At 33.9% G+C, this 16,321-nt stretch overlaps 1 protein-coding gene across 3 annotated transcripts in view; it reads left to right on the top strand.

The window, feature by feature from the left end:
- CSMD3 (CUB and Sushi multiple domains 3) overlaps window positions 1-16,321 on the top strand; it is a gene marked incomplete at both ends in the record, with an annotated part of 1,233,164 nt that overhangs the window by 1,130,338 nt on the left and 86,505 nt on the right. For all 3 annotated transcript variants that reach the window (XM_080802411.1, XM_080802412.1, XM_080802413.1), the window contains 4 exons: window positions 379-556; window positions 1,377-1,522; window positions 15,142-15,222; window positions 16,175-16,288. In XM_080802411.1, the coding sequence (XP_080658537.1) occupies window positions 379-556; window positions 1,377-1,522; window positions 15,142-15,222; window positions 16,175-16,288 (519 nt within the window). The remainder of the gene's footprint in view (window positions 1-378; window positions 557-1,376; window positions 1,523-15,141; window positions 15,223-16,174; window positions 16,289-16,321) is intronic.

The following is a 16,321-nucleotide window of genomic DNA, read 5'->3' on the forward strand; positions in this document are numbered from 1 at the left end:
GACTCATTTTCTCTAAAAATCCTTTTAAATTAAAAGAACTTAAATCTTTTATAAGGCTTTATATGTATACATGATACAAGGTGGAAGTTGAACAGTGTATGTATTGATAAAGTATTTGAGAAAAAGGAAGAAAATCTAATTTACTAATCTATGAATAAGTAATAATAACTATGTAACATACCACATACTGAAAAGTAAATAAAAGCAGACTACATATTGTTCATGGTTCATAAAACCTAATTTTATATATCTTAACTGAGGTAAGAACATAATATAAATGTATTTTATACTGCTAAGTGTTATGAAATATTTGCTTTTTTCCTCTATGATCAGTTCATTGTCATTTTATTTTAATAGTTTTTTGTATCATTTCTGTAGCTCTTTGTGGAGGAAATATAACTGCAATGAATGGCACCATTTATTCCCCTGGGTATCCTGATGAATATCCTAACTTTCAAGACTGTTTTTGGCTTGTGAGAGTACCCCCTGGGAATGGAATCTACATCAATTTTACTGTCCTTCAAACAGAACCAATCTATGATTTCATTACTGTATGGTAAGCCAGGACCATTGTTATTGATTGATTCAACTATATATAACAGTGAAACTAGGTAGGAATGAAAATATATCACAGTCCTTTACAAATTGTCATCCCGTCTGATATTTGAATTGGTGTGAGTAACTGAGGGTGACAGTATGTATTTTGTAGAACGAGACAAACAAGGGAAACAGGTTTTGACTCATTTGCCCATGAAACAGCTAAACAGAACAAAAGCTTTTGTGGGTTAAAAAAGATGTTAAATTTATTATTAAATTAATGTGCAAAGTTCTCTACTTATAAAACCAGTGATATTTAAGGACCTAAGTTCAAATCATAATTATTTAATATGATTGAATTTCTGTCATTATAATTTGTTATAAAATATATTTGCATTATAATTATCCTGTTAATGAAACATCTTTATTTAAAAACATATTATAAAGAAAATATCTGAATTAATTATTGACAGCTGGTTACCTGAACTACTGGATGAGTTTTAAGATTCCTTCAAAATTTAACAGTCTCTGATTTTCAAGATTGTTTTGAAGAAACTAAAAGGAGGGCAAAATTCAAGCATTTGGGACCATATGGGTTGTGTTCAAAACACCAGGGGCAATGGAACTGATTATAACAAATATGGGTGCCTTTCATTACCCCCCCCCAAAAAAACATAATGTTCCAGTATGATTTGGCCCTAATCATTGGTTATTTCATCTATTGCCTCTTTGCCATTTCATATGTAATACTTTCTTCAAACCTTGTGCAAAACTCTCTAAAAAAAAAAAACAATCTCAATATCTCTTTCTCCCCTCCCTGCTCTGTCTCTCTCTAATAGGGATGGACCAGACCAAAACTCACCTCAGATTGGGCAATTCAGTGGCAATACAGCTTTGGAATCAGTCTATAGCACTTCAAATCAGATTCTAATCAAATTTCACAGTGATTTCACAACAAGTGGCTTTTTTGTGCTCAGTTACCACGGTTGGTATTATCTAAGAGTTTCTATTTTATTTGGCACTATTTCAATTTAAAATTGTCCTGGAAAAATTGAGTGTAATATATATTTAACCAATGATTGAAAAGGTATTAAAATTTGACACTTTTTAAAAATCATTTCAAACACATTTACTTGCAAAGAATGACCTCTTTTAAGCGTTTAGGGACATTAAAATGTGAGCAAATGGAAATAGGAAATAAATCAGTCAGTAATTACTCAGTAGAAAATAATCATTTTTGTGCAGAAACCAATAAAAGAGAACCAGCTGTTCATATTTTATTGCATGTAATTTTGAGACATCAATAGATTTTTCATACAAAATGTTTAATCTATTCAACCTGCTGTGAGTCTTTCTAAAAATAGTATCCAATATCTTTATGCTTTAGATCATATTACTCATTCATTTATACTCTTATTTCAAAACTGTATCTATTCTAGAATTTTAAACTTTTAAGTGACTATTCCAGATCATTAAGTTCATAGCTTTTACTCCTGTGAAATAATTTACGAGGAGTTTCAATTTTAATTCTTTCTATAGAATTATTCTGGGTCCTCTCTTCATAACATTAACCTTTTCAAAGAACATCCAGATGGTACGCAGAGCTTTTAAAAAAAAATCTCCCCTTATCTCAAATTGATTGTATTCCATTATAAATAAGAAAATGTATATTCCTAATAATATATCCTTTCTTATAAGACTTTTCAAATAAGACATTTCAAAGGAGAAATATTGCCAGAGAAAAAGATGTGTGTGTGTGTGTGTGTGTGTGTGTGTGTGTGTTCATATAGAAAATAGAAGGATGACAGAATGTCATACACAAAATACGAAGTGGATTTACATAGATATTTATGTGAATGTATATATGTATATATTTTTTCTTATTCTAAAATATATTTCACCTTACTTTTATAACGATTTTTGGGCCACATATAATACAATCGAATTAGCTTAGAAGGGGAGATCAAATACTTATTTAGCACTTTGTTTTCCCGTTAACTTGGACAAGTTACTCTTTTGCTTCCACTTTCTTCAGTTGTAAAACAACGTGGTGGGATTCCTGACAGCCTTCATGAGAGACTATAGAGAAATCACTCCAATTACAGCAACATATTAGGTTGAACCACATGAAATAATTGGTTAAAAAATGCTGAATATTGACAGTTTTGTAGAGCTCAACCCAATAAGTGCTGTCATTATTACTATTATCAGCATTACATTGCAGAGATTAGGAGAACTGGAGGCGATGGATAAAATACTGTTACCACAATGCCCAACAGTAATGTTCCTTTCCTGACCTTGTCTTATTTGATATTTTAGGTTTTCTAATAGAGGGTTGATCTTTATTTATGTTTATACTTTAAATTTCCCAAAAAGGCACAATTGCCAGAGCCAAGAAAACCCTAACATTTGAATCAACATCCCTGGGAATTTTACCTAAACCTTAAATAACCTTGAAATTTGAGGATGTATCCAGGGCTCACGTTAAAAATTGACGGGTGTCTTACATTCCGCCAACCTTAGTAGGATAATTTTCCTGAAGTACTCCTTTCATTCTGACTCTCTTTTTCAAGATTGCGGGATGCCTACATTAAATCAAATTTAAAGCTACCCTATAATCCAGTTCAATGAATCTTACTCCTCAATGCTTACTCTGACTCCAGTCAGACGGGTTCTCGAGCTGTCTCCTGAACATCCTTTCTTAAATGATTCCATACTTATCTTCAGTTCTTTTTGTCTCCTCCTCTTAAGTCCCCTTTCCTCCATTTCTTGACAACTTGAGCTCATAGGGATCACAACCATCTTCTCTCTGATTGCACTTTCTCTTCCCAAAATTTGAGAACTTATTACAGCATGGTGTATTGTTTTATAAGTCTTGTGAGTTTAATAATAGGGAGTACTTTTTTGAGGACACAGATCACATTTATGCTTCTTAACCTTTTCATATTCATATTGCTGACTGATTATATTTTAGTCTTACAGTGGAAAGAGTTCCAAATCTCTTTAAAATAGTTTAATTGATTTTGTATGAGCTGTATTACAACTTTTAAAAGATTAATTTATGATCAGGTAGATGCATGCATTTCCCTTCACAGAAACAAAAAGAAGAAAACCAGGGAGGTAATGCACTATTTAACACTGTTAAGCTGATTAAGTATACCTAAGCTTAGAATGGTTTACTCCCTAACTCCCTAACTCCCGAACTTTAAACTTTATTACCAATTTAAAAGGTCCTAGTGTTACACCGTACAGTAAGTCAGAAGTAGTTTTCTTAGGACTTGTGTATTTATTTTATAAATTTGACAGATCAATCTTTTCACATACTTTCCTAAAGGTCACACTGATCATTTAGGCTTTATTTATTAACGTGTTTTTAATATCTTTGAAAAGAGAAAAAAAAATGCATTTCTTTTCTCCTAACCTGACTTCGTTTATGAGATCCAGCCAGCCATCTGTCTTTTATAAAACATCACCTTCATAAAGCCTTTCATGATCAAAAATAACATTCATAAAAAGCTTTGAAAAATGAAAGTTCTTTGCAATGAAAAAATAGGACAGGTGTAAATGTTGAGGCACTTTATCTCAGATTTCATACTTCTTTTTTTATCTAAGAAAATGTTTTTGTCTCTGTATTGCTGGGATTGTAATTTCCTAAAGTAAGAGCTAAATTTTCTTGATATCTGCTATAGAGTTAAAATGGGTTTGGCTTGTAATAAATATTAACAATATTCAGTCCTCATCAGTGACTTCTTAAAAAGTAAATTACACAAAACCTGTCTTAACAAAACAAAACAAAACAAAACAAAACCCTGCCTTAAATGCATTGTTTTTGCAGACACTGACTTTCCACATTAGTCACTAGAATAGTGATAGTTACCATTTACTGAAAACTTAATATGCTGGGTACTCTGCTAGCTACTTCTTATGTATTATTGCTAATTTTTGTAATAGCTCTGCAAGATAAGTATTATTATCCCCATTTTAATAATGTAAGAACTGAAAGAAAAAAAATTAACCTACGTAAAGCTAGAGAACTAATAGAAAAGCTACCGACTTCAAAATAGGTCCATATGACTCCATAGAATGACCTCTTAAATAATGACAACAGCACTGGCAATAATAATAGCTAAAATATAAAGAGTTCTCACAGAATGCCAGGCAATGTCCCAAGCTGGTAATGTTGAACACGTATATTATACTTAATGGTGTATAAATCTAATTTCCCTTAAAAATCTGGCAAAAGTGATTTTAATTTTTAGCGAGATGATGTCATCTCACTTTCTAGGAAATGCCCTTTCTAATTAAAACCTTGCACTTCAAACTTTGTAGTGCTTCTCTTCGTGACCTACAAGTTCACAACGATATGTAGATTATTTGCCACTTGGTATGTTGTTTGTGGTTTCCAAAATGTGGTAAGGACACTGTGTGAAAAGAAAATAATTTTTATTGGGAGTCTGATTTACAGCATCCAAAACAACAAGGAGACTATAGCATAGCCTGATTATATATTTACTCATTTAAAGCAGAAGGTATCATTTTCATGTTTAAGTCTATTATCCCGGGCACTGCTTTTTCTATCAGAATATTAGAGAACTTAAATTTATATACAGAAGACTTTCTAAGTAAGCACAATTTATATTATGATTTAATTTATGTCATCCATTGTTTTCTAGTGTTTTTATCCATTGGCACATCTTCTGTGAAAGAATGAGTTGAATAAATATTGACTTCCAAATTATTTTTAAGAAGCCGTGTTTAAAAGGCTGGTAATAACTTTTAGGTCATCTTTTAAGTTTATGTTGCTTTTACAATAAATGCTGTATTTAGGGAAAGTATATTTAACTCTACAAAGTCTCATCCTAAAAGAGACTGCTGCGGGTATAAGGACACATTTTATATAAAACATAAATCACTGCTGCTTTGAACTGTGTGACCCCTTTGCCTCACACAACCTAAAGACCTGACCTCCTTTCATATATCAGTAGATAGAGCATGGAACTCATAAAGTGTTTCATTGTTTGATATCTAGAGAGCATAGGGGTATGGACATCATTCAATTTTATATATATATAAAATGTGAAGAAACTTAAAAAATTAAACTGGTGAAACTGTTACAAGGAAAAGATAATACCATTTACTGTTACTTAAATGACTAGTGGTTACTTAAATGTCTAAAATCATGCCAAAATTGCTTAATATATTTTGACATTTGGCTCCATGTGCTCATCCATTCATACCTTATGGCATTTATTTTGTACCATGTCTTACTGTCAGTCCCCTCCAACCGAAGTCCATCAGGAACACCTTTCAGTTAAATAAAATTGCGTCTATTTGCTCACCATAATGAGTGAGACAACACACCACGAGGGACCCTGTGGCATCCCAGTATGAGAGTATTAGGAGAGACTTGTCATAGGATTTGGGCTGTGCAAGATAGTTCTGGAAGGGTTCAAAAAAGCATGCTTTATTTCTAGGCTGGGTGTTGTTACAAAATTGGAGCAGTTCTATAACTGGGTATCTTTTTCTTTTTTAAAGATTTTGTTTATTTATTTGACAGAGAGAGCTCAAACGGGGAACTGTAGGCAGAGGGAGGGGGAGCAGCAGGCCCCCTGCTAAGCAAGGAGCCCAATATGGGGCTCATCCCAGGACCCTAGGATCATGACCTGAGCCAAAGGCAGACACATCCAACTGAGCCACCCAGGTGCCCCTATAATTGGGTATCTCAATACATTTTTTCCCCCTAGAAGATGGAAGGAGTGGAACATACCTGGAATAATAATTAGTTTGGAAGCAACATTTACTCATATTAGCTGACATGGAAGGGTCTTGGTCATTTTGGCAGTTGGGACAGTGTTCTTGTTTTTAATTGTGCTCAGACATAATTATGGAAAGGTCTTCTTTTTGTCTTGTTCAAACAAGGTCAAAGAATAATCATGTCTGATGCTAGTTGTTAGTGAAATTGTTTATGGTCAACAGTAGAAAATCAAAGCCTATCAGAGCCAAGCCAATTCTAAACTGAGACACACCTGAGCTGTCTTGTCTTGCTTTTTCTTATCTCTTTTCTTTTATTTCTTTTCTCTTCCTTTCTCTTCTCTTTTCTTTCTCTTCTTTTCAATAAACAGAGTAGTTTATGATAGTTAAAGATAGCAATAGATTGTTCCTTTACAACCAAAAGCAAACCAAACTACAGTGGTGAAGAGGGAAGGGAAAACAGAGACTGACAAAGGTCAAATGATATTGCTGATGTGCTCGCTCTGTTATCTACTGATGTGCCAAATTTCCCAGCATTGGCATATCATTTTTCAGATTTTAATGAGCTCAGCAATAAAGTAAGATAATTTCAGTGAGCTATCTGAATATCAGGAAGTCAATTCATGCAGCAGATATTGAAACTTTTTAATGGATAATCCAGGAGATTTCTAGTAGTTTTGTTTGCTATACTTCTGTTATTCCATCTCTAGGGAAATACCAAAAGTAATTTCTTGTTGATCCTTTTCTCATGGTGGGGACTTTCTGGGTCTCAATTCTAAATCTAGGTGTGAGTCATTTGCTCTTGATTTCTAAGATTCTCCCTTATATAGTCAGAGAAAGAAACTGACTGTATAATATTAATGGTGCAAAAGTGATATTTGTAAGTAATTTCAGAAGTGCTGAAACTTATCTATATGGTACATGTCAACTTGTTAGCAGATTTTCTCCAAAATGGAAAAAAAAAGTGTGTATTATTTTTATCTCTTAATTAGAACTCAGGGAGCTTTTTATTTTAAACACTCCTAACTCTTCTTTCAGTGGAGCTGTTTAAGCTTGCTTTACATAACTTTCGAATTAACATTGATAAAATTATGTATCTGAATGAACATGTAATCATCAATGCTTTTCCTCCTTCAAATCTTTCCCAAACCATGAAATTATCATACTTGACTTAATCTGACTTAATCTGAGTCACCATCAGTCATTGTAGAGAGCTTAGAATTTATACTGGAACAAAAAAATTATTTTTTTCCTCTTTAAGAGATACTGTGTTGGTACTTGGCAGAAAGGTTGCGCACTTGAGTTTTTTTGGTTTAGAGAAGGAATGGCAATTTTCCAGTGTTCTGTGTTGTCTTTTTCGAAGAAGGCTTTAATAGCCCAGTTGAACTGAAGTAGATAAATGTAGCATTCTTTTCTGGAACTGGATTGGATGTTTCTTTGCAAAGAAAATAAGAAATTAAAAATAGCTGAAAATATTGCCGGAATTAAACTCTAAAGCAATTTCAAGAACAAAATCTGTTGAACCAGGAACGAACGAGAGATCTGTGTACATTTGAACCAAAACATGGCACTATTTAAGCAATAGTCATCCTCAAAAAAATACTGACATATAGGGATGCCTGGGTGGCTCCGTTGGTTAAACATCTGACTCTTGATCTCAGGGTTGTGAATTCAAGCCCTGCATTGGACACCATGCTGGGTGTGGGGCCTACATTTAAAAAAAAAAAAAAAAAAGTTACTGACATATAGAATATGATGCCCTCATATAACTATTAAATGGCAAATGATGGTTTCAAATTGAATGGAATGTTAATTAAAATGGTTCTTCTAAAAAGAACAGATTTAAATCAAAGGTTTTTTTTTCAATGTATAAATAATCTGTTATACAGCTTTTTCATTAATGGTCATAACCGTGAAGGTGCTTCTAAATAGAATAATCCATGAAAAGCATGGACTCAAATATACATTCTACCTGTAACTCGATGTGTGGCCTTGTGTACCTCACTTCACTTCTCTAAGGCCTTTTTTTTCTCCTTCCAATACAGGAGCATACTAAGTGATTTCGAAGGTATCTTCCAGGTCAATCTATGGTACTAAATCATGCAATATTGGGGGTTCACCCTAGAGCTGTTTATTTTCTTCCAAAGTAACAAAAGCATATACATTATAGAGGATGTGATATTGCTTTAATTCAATTAGTTATTATATATATATTGAATATGATATATTATTATATATCTATCATATATAATTATATTGAATATACATATTGATATGATTAATATATATTGAATATGATTTCTAGAGCACTATACTAGCAGTTTTAAGACCAAGACACATAAGACAATATACCTGACTATAGAATGAGTTGCTGAAGCTAAGAAATTTCTATTACGGTGTAATGTACATCAGTGTAAAACAAATAAGGAATCTCAGCATTTTCGAATCTCCAACCTAAATCACAACAGAAACAAAGTGAGTAGTCTGATGTGTCCTGGGAAATCACATGGGCAGTAGCCCTTTGAATGACATCAGGGTTTGAAGAAAAGTCATGTTAGATTGAGATGATATGTGTCCAGGGCACAACTGTAATCAAAGCAGCCATGCTCCTGTTAACCTTTGCCAAACAGGGAATGCACTCTCCCTTTGAAATCACAATATGTGTCTGTGCAGTTCTAAGCACTTTACAGTATATTAACTCAATCTTAGCTTTATGTTTATTTTGCAGTTGAGAAAACTGAAGCACAGAGTCTGAGCAGTTTACCTGAGGTCATAGAGCTAACAAGTACCAGAGCCAAGATTAGAATACAGGCAGTCAGCTTCCAGAATAAAAACTAGATCAGCCTGCCCTGTGCACACAAGTATTTACTCACCAACACAAAATGAGAATGTATTTTTCTTCCCAGTGATGTTGATTGGTTTGATAAAAACATCTTCAGAAAAATCAGAGCTGCACTGTTGGATTCCCTGGTTACATCACACCTGATTCATCATACCTCGAACCATTGCCTTATTATACCCTGCTTCTACCAACCAAGATAATATGTCTAAACTGCTCATAATTATTTCAGTAATTGCCAGATCAAAATGTTTTTCATAAATGAAAAGCAAAACTTGGAAAAACCAGAAAGTATATTTTACCAAGTGTTCTTATATATCTGTGAACACCAAATATATGGAAAGAATTGAACTCCCAATTTGATATAAGAGCTTACCCATGTAGAGTACTTACTATGTGCCAGGCTTTGCATATATTAACATTTTGATCCTTATAGCCACACTTTAAGTTGGCATAAAGTTATTGCTACTATCATTACTATTTACAAATGAGGAAAAGTGAGGTCAAGGTTAAGTAAATTGCCCTCGATTTCTCAATTTGTCAGCATTAGAAATAGGATTTAAACCCAGAGAGTCTGGATGGAGTCCACACTCAATATGGTAAGGATTTATTTAATATGTATGTTTTGTTCATTCATCATTCATTTGTTCAGTGTCCTGGCATTCAGTCACTCAGCAAATATTTACTGAATATTGCTATGTGGTGCTACATTATGACCTGAGGAGTTAACTGTTAATAAGACATCAAAAGTCTCTGCTCCCACACAGTTTATATTCTAGTGCAAGAAAATGGGCGGTATACAATTCTTAGACTGTGAAAATTGCCAGAGGGCAAATGGTTGTGAAACAGAGTCTCTGCAAGAGGTTAACTCTGGCTAACGTTGATCAGTGACGATGTCTCTATTTTAGTCATCTGAGGACAAAATTATAAAAGAGATGGGAAGATAGGTTTCAAGAAAGCAAGACAGATAAAAATAAAATTCTACAGAATATAGTTTTAGACATGTCGTCAAATGTCACACTGTCAGCCATTTGAGAGCTATGTTGATTAGGGAATAGAAGAGACTACAGTAAAGGTTAGGTTGTAGACAGGCTTGATTTTTCAAAGTTTATTATGATAAAGTGTAGAGGTGTGGTTTGATGTTTTTTATGAGGTGAGAATGGCATCATAGGTGACATAACAAATCACGGGTACTTGAGTTTAAAGTGGAGGAGAGAAACTGCATTTGCGGCTAAAATTATAAACTGGTTAATAGATGGGACTAAAGTTAATTAAACGAAGTTAGAGGCCCTTGGAGAACATAATCAAGACTTTTAATTTAATGTCAAGTCATTTGAGGACACTTGTGAGTTTTTTTTAGATCCAATCAACAATTGTTTATTTAACAGCCACGGTAATATAGAGTCTTTGGGAGTCTCTGGATATTCACCTTTGTCCCCTTCCGATTGCGTTTATTTTTCCTACCATAGCCAGAGTTATATTTTAAAGGAGAAATCTGATCACATTCCTCCCAGACAGAAAACTTCACAGACTTGTCGTTTTCCTCCGATTACAATAAACAAATCCTGAGCATGGCCCCTAGCCTCCTGGGGGACTTAGCCCCAGTTTACCGGTCTTTCTTATTCCTTCTCACTCTGCCTAGGACTCTCTCACCCAACCCCTACCCCATCCTCCTAAAGCCCTCCACCCAACACACTTGCTGATTCCTCTGCCTGGGTTATTCTTCTGTGTGCCATCCCTCTCCCCAACACACATATGCTTGCGTGCATGCACACATGCTCACACACACACACACACACACGTGCTCCTTGTTTCCACAAGGTAATTTCTACTCATTAATAAGATAATTTGATTAATATCTTTCTCACCGACAATTAATGACAATAAGGGCAGGATTGTGTCTGCTTTGTTCATGATCACATTCCCAGCGCATATTACATGGTATCTGACACACACTAGGCCCTCATTAATATGTATTTAATAAATAACAAAATGAACCGTTAGACATTATTGGAAATGTAAATACGTACCAAGTGGTCCCACACGAGCTAAACAAGGAACAAGAACTAATACATTAACGGATAAAGGGGAATAATTTGAGATAGTAGAGTATTCAAGGCTAAGTATTATGGTACCAATTTCCAGGCTGGCAAGGTTATAAAAAATGACAATGCATAGTAGGGGATTAACATGGTAAATATAAGGGACATAAGAATATTCAGGTGAAATACAGCAGACATCTCATATGAAGGGTTGATGAGAATTAAGGTAAGAAACTTGTTTTATCTAGGATTACAGATATAATCTGTAAGGCCATGACATGTTACATATTAATAGTAAGGAAATGGAAGAACAAAATAATTCTCGAGTCCAGGTTGATTTGTCTATAAATATGGGAGAAAATATGCTTAGTTTTCAAGCATATGGCTCAAATTCTGTCTCATTGAACTGGGCAAATAATTCAACCGTTCTGAAATTTAGTGTTCCTTTTAGCAACATGAGCTATTTACACATATCTTGGTGTAGTAATTTGGGGATTAAATGAAGTAACTCATTTAAAATAACTTGTAGAGTTCTTTGCACACAGTGGATTCCAAAAAAACATATTGTGTTACCTCCCTTCCATCACCTCCTGTGTCTGTAGGAAGGATTGCTCTAGAAAGACACAGAAGGCAAGAAACATCCTATAGATTTAATAATACAGGTGTATTCATTCCCTAGGGCTGCTGCAACAAGGTACCACAAACTGGATGTCTTAAGTAAGCAGAAATTTTTTTCTCTCACATTTCTAGAGGCTAGAAGTATGAAATAAGTGTATCTCTAGGGCCATACTATCTCTGAAGGCTTTGGTGACAACCCTTCCTTGCCTCATCCTAGCTACTGGTGGTAGCCAGAAATCTCTGGCATTCCCGTCCCTTTCCCTGTCACATGTCTTTGCTCTGGTCCATCTCTGTCTTCTCTCTTCTCATAAGGACAGAAGTCATAGTGGTTTAAGGGCCTAACTTAATTCAAATGACCTCAAATTAACTCATTACATCTGCAACAACCTTATTTCCAAATAACATTCTAAGGTTCCAAGAAAGACATAAATTTTGTTGGGTACTATTCAACTCAGTACAATAGGTATTAAATGACAGGGTTCTGCACTGAGATGTTGGCAGGAAAAAAGGGAAGACACTGGACACATTTTAGACTTATTTTAGTGAACAAAAGAGTAGAAATTGATGAAGACTGAGGACAGAATTGTTGAAAACTGTTTATGATTAAACTTTCTGTAGTACTTTGTCTTTGAGAGTCAAAAGAAAAGCAGATGCAAGGGGTTTTCTTTCAATATTTCCTTCTCCTTTACATCATAGTCAGAATTACATATTTCAACAGTGAAAACCATCTCAGGGCCTGCTTAGATCTCATTTTCTAGCACTCTGACCCACAATTGCTCCTATTTTGTGCCCATTTGCAATTTTACAGTGAAGAGTTATCCTAGGGAATACTGTTTAGAGACTCGTTCCCTTCTAAAGAAACCAGTGATTTATAGGTTATTTAGTAAATATTTGTTTATCCAGAAGAGGTGTTTATCCAGGTGACATAAAGTTGGGAATTAAAACACAAGTAAGACTTGACATCAAAAGAATCAATGAAATTACTTGGGTAGGGGTTGTAGAAAATTTGTTCAACGGAAAGTTTATTCAGAATTCAAATCTATAAAATTGATGAACATAGAATTGCTCTTATGTGGTAGAGGTGTGAGGCTAGACATTACAACTCCTCAGGCCTCCATGACCCCAAGGTGATTCCTTGGCTCCAGAGACACAGTTTATAAAACTGTAGGTGATGGTAAAGAACAGAGAATAGGACAGAATTTAGCTCACAGCACTCGTGTGATCTTGGGAAATTAGCATAATATCTCTGAACATCATATTCCTCATAAATAATATTTACAACCCCTGGTCTTTTAAACTCTGCAACTGAAATGTAGGTCATTCTAACCATGTTCCACAGATGGTGATAGTCATGCATTCCTCATTGATATAAATGTACTTTTCCTTTAAAATAATTAATTTATCATTAGCATGATAATCAAAAATAAATTTATCAGCAAACAAAAGTGAAACAATACATATGTGGGCATCTCTACACTTCACTAACTTCTGAGTTGATCTCTGTTCTATGTCAAGATTAGTTAAGATACTATCCTCTGAAGCATAGTCTTCTAAGGATTTCTCCATGGGGGCTCTCTTCCTATCCCCTTTCTTTTATCTCGTTGGCATTTATTATAATTACCATTTGCCTTGGTTATTATACCCCTTTTAAGTTCTAAGTTTAGGAAAATGATTTTCAAAATTCCTAATGTTACTCTAAATGAAACTTTTTCTCAGAAATCCAGGTTAAACTTTTCCTTCCCAGGGTTTTTTTCTCTAGTGGTAACCCTTCTGTGTAGAGCAGTGTTTTACTTGCAAATTATCATCATTGCACAGCAAGTGCTTTTATTTTATAAACAGGTTGAAGTACTAGAGGGAAGATGTTTGAAGAGACATACAACAATTTACAGCAGGAAATTGAAACAAAAATTTTCCTTGATTCATTCCTCTTCAGCTACATTTTGAAAAATTTTCATCTTTTTCCTGTGCTTAGTAACCTGGAGGTGTATTAACCAATTGACCTCTTATAAATGGCTTTTTGTTACATGATGATGAACCATTGCCCAAATTTTTGCTCATGTTTTCTCCTCTATTTGAAATGCTCTAATGCACATGATTACCCTTCAGAACTGGAAAAATTTTGCTCATTCTTTGTAATGTATTTTATCCATCTCCTTTAATAGCAGTCTTTTTTAAGTGGTCCAGTTGGTGCGCCTCAGTAATGTCATAATTTTCTCATGATAGGAGCAATACTGAAGGTATGGACTTTGGAGTGGAGGACAGAGGCTGGAGTCGTGGCTTAACCCTGTACGAGTTGTGTGTCAATTTCTTTGTTCATTGAGTTACATAAATAACTTAACTCCTAAGTTTAAGTAATAAAATTAAGCATATGAAACACACTTTTTTCCAAATGTTATTGTAGTAATCAAGTGTGTTTCTTTTTTGTGTGTGTGATTCTTAACTGAACAAGATTATATTACATTTTTTAAAAGCTTAGTAAAAATAAGACTTTAATCAAGCAAATGATTGTGTATGGGTATCAGATGGGTCCAGTAGTCATGATGCTTGGATTCATAAAGGGCCTTTTTTTTTGTGGCCTTTAAATTATGCCAAATTGGAATATTTCTAATGTAATGGGGTTGACCTAGTCAAGTGATATAGATTATCAGAAACATGAAATTCAACAAGTAGGTATTTCACAAATATATTAATATAGCATGTATGAGAAGGCTCCAGAGTCAGAACTCCTAGGTTCAAATCCCAGGTTTGTCACATTGTAGCTGTGTAATTTAGGCAAACTCTTTAATTCTCTTTAACAACTTTCTCTTATAAAATGGGAATAATTATAGACCTAATCATAAATTAAGTAATAAAATAAATAACATTTTTGTGAGGACTAATAGAGTTATTATAAGTAAAGTGTTTAAAATATCTCCTGAAAAAGAGTAAACATTGAGTACCTATTTGCAATTATAACTATATGCCAGCCACTTTGCTAGGTACAAGGATTCTGTGGTGAACCTTGGGGAAGATAGGCGTTGAGCACATAACAAATATGAATATATAATTCCAAATTGTGATCATGTCAGAGAGAAAAATAAAAGGTGTTTTGAAGCACATAATAAGGAGGAATAGAATGAGAGTAAGAAAAAAGGAGTTACAGGTAAGTGTTCTTACCATAGGAGAATATTTTGGTATCTGAGAAATGATTTATTTTCCCTCAATATTATAGTCTGTTTAAAAAATAAATAATTAGAACTTGAAAAATTATACCATTTATTTTTATTCTTATAAATAACCCTTGCATAATTTTGGGCTTTTTCACATGTATACACTTTCTCAGAGAAGGAATAAACACATTGTCTATTTTTATAGCTTATCAACTAAGAGTGTGCCAACCTCCACCACCGGTACCCAATGCTGAAATTTTGACAGAAGATGATGAATTCGAAATAGGTAAAGTCTGAAAAATTTCAAAAAAAAACATACTATTAATAGAGATATTTGCTTAAAAAGAAACAAAAAAGAATAATAGCAACCTATCTTAGAACCTCTTTCTCTGGATTGTTGGGGATTGTTGGGAATTCTTAAGATTGGGCTGCAGTGAAAAGACCTAAAGGGAGTATAGACGAAAGCAAGAATCATGTATGTCTAGAATGTACGACTGGAAAACCAGTATGGGAATTTGAACCATAAAACATATCCTGGTGGTTTCTTCCAAATCATTTTGTTGCCTTTTCTGACACACAAATGTTCTTTGAATTCAGGCTTAGGCCTAAAACATACAATGAAGAATATGTAGGGTGTATTAGAATGCTTTATTTCCATACCTTTGAAAATAAGTGGTGGACTATGTTCAATTTGAAAATAAAGTCCTTTTAAAACTAGGTTGGAAATTGAATCCCAGTAATGTCTCATATTTTGAAAAATGATGTAACAAAAGAATGTTGCCATAACAAACTCTTATTGTTATCATGATACTGACTTTGGGGAATTAAGAAAATATAAATGACTACTGTAAATTTAATCTTCATATAAAGTGAAACTTTGAATCCTTTTAACTGCTTGATATATTTTTAATGAATAGCTTAGCTATACCAACTAGATTGTTTCCTTACCACTATTGCTTATATCCAACTGGTACACACCAGTTAGATCTTACTATAGTAGGAGCTAATTTGCTCTTGGCTTCAGTTCTGACTGGTCAGTGTCTATGAAGCAGTTGTAGTTCAAAATTTTGAATATTATCCCTGCTTGTAACTAATAGAATTTTATACCAATTGAAAATGACTAAAAGAAAAGAATATTCTGCAATATTTACAGATTTTACAATTGAAACATGCTCATTTTTAACCATCACCTTGTTGCCTATCTGAAGCCTCTTATTATTTTTTTTTTTTTTAAATAGGTGACATTATTAGGTATCAGTGTCTTCCAGGATTTACTTTGGTCGGCAATGCAATTCTGACATGCAGATTAGGAGAAAGACTCCAGATGGATGGAGCACCTCCCATTTGTCAAGGTACCAATTCTTATGATTATTGATCTTTGAGTA

This window comes from Martes martes (assembly GCF_963455335.1).
Source record: "Martes martes genome assembly, chromosome: 4".
Lineage (NCBI taxonomy): Eukaryota > Metazoa > Chordata > Mammalia > Carnivora > Mustelidae > Martes > Martes martes.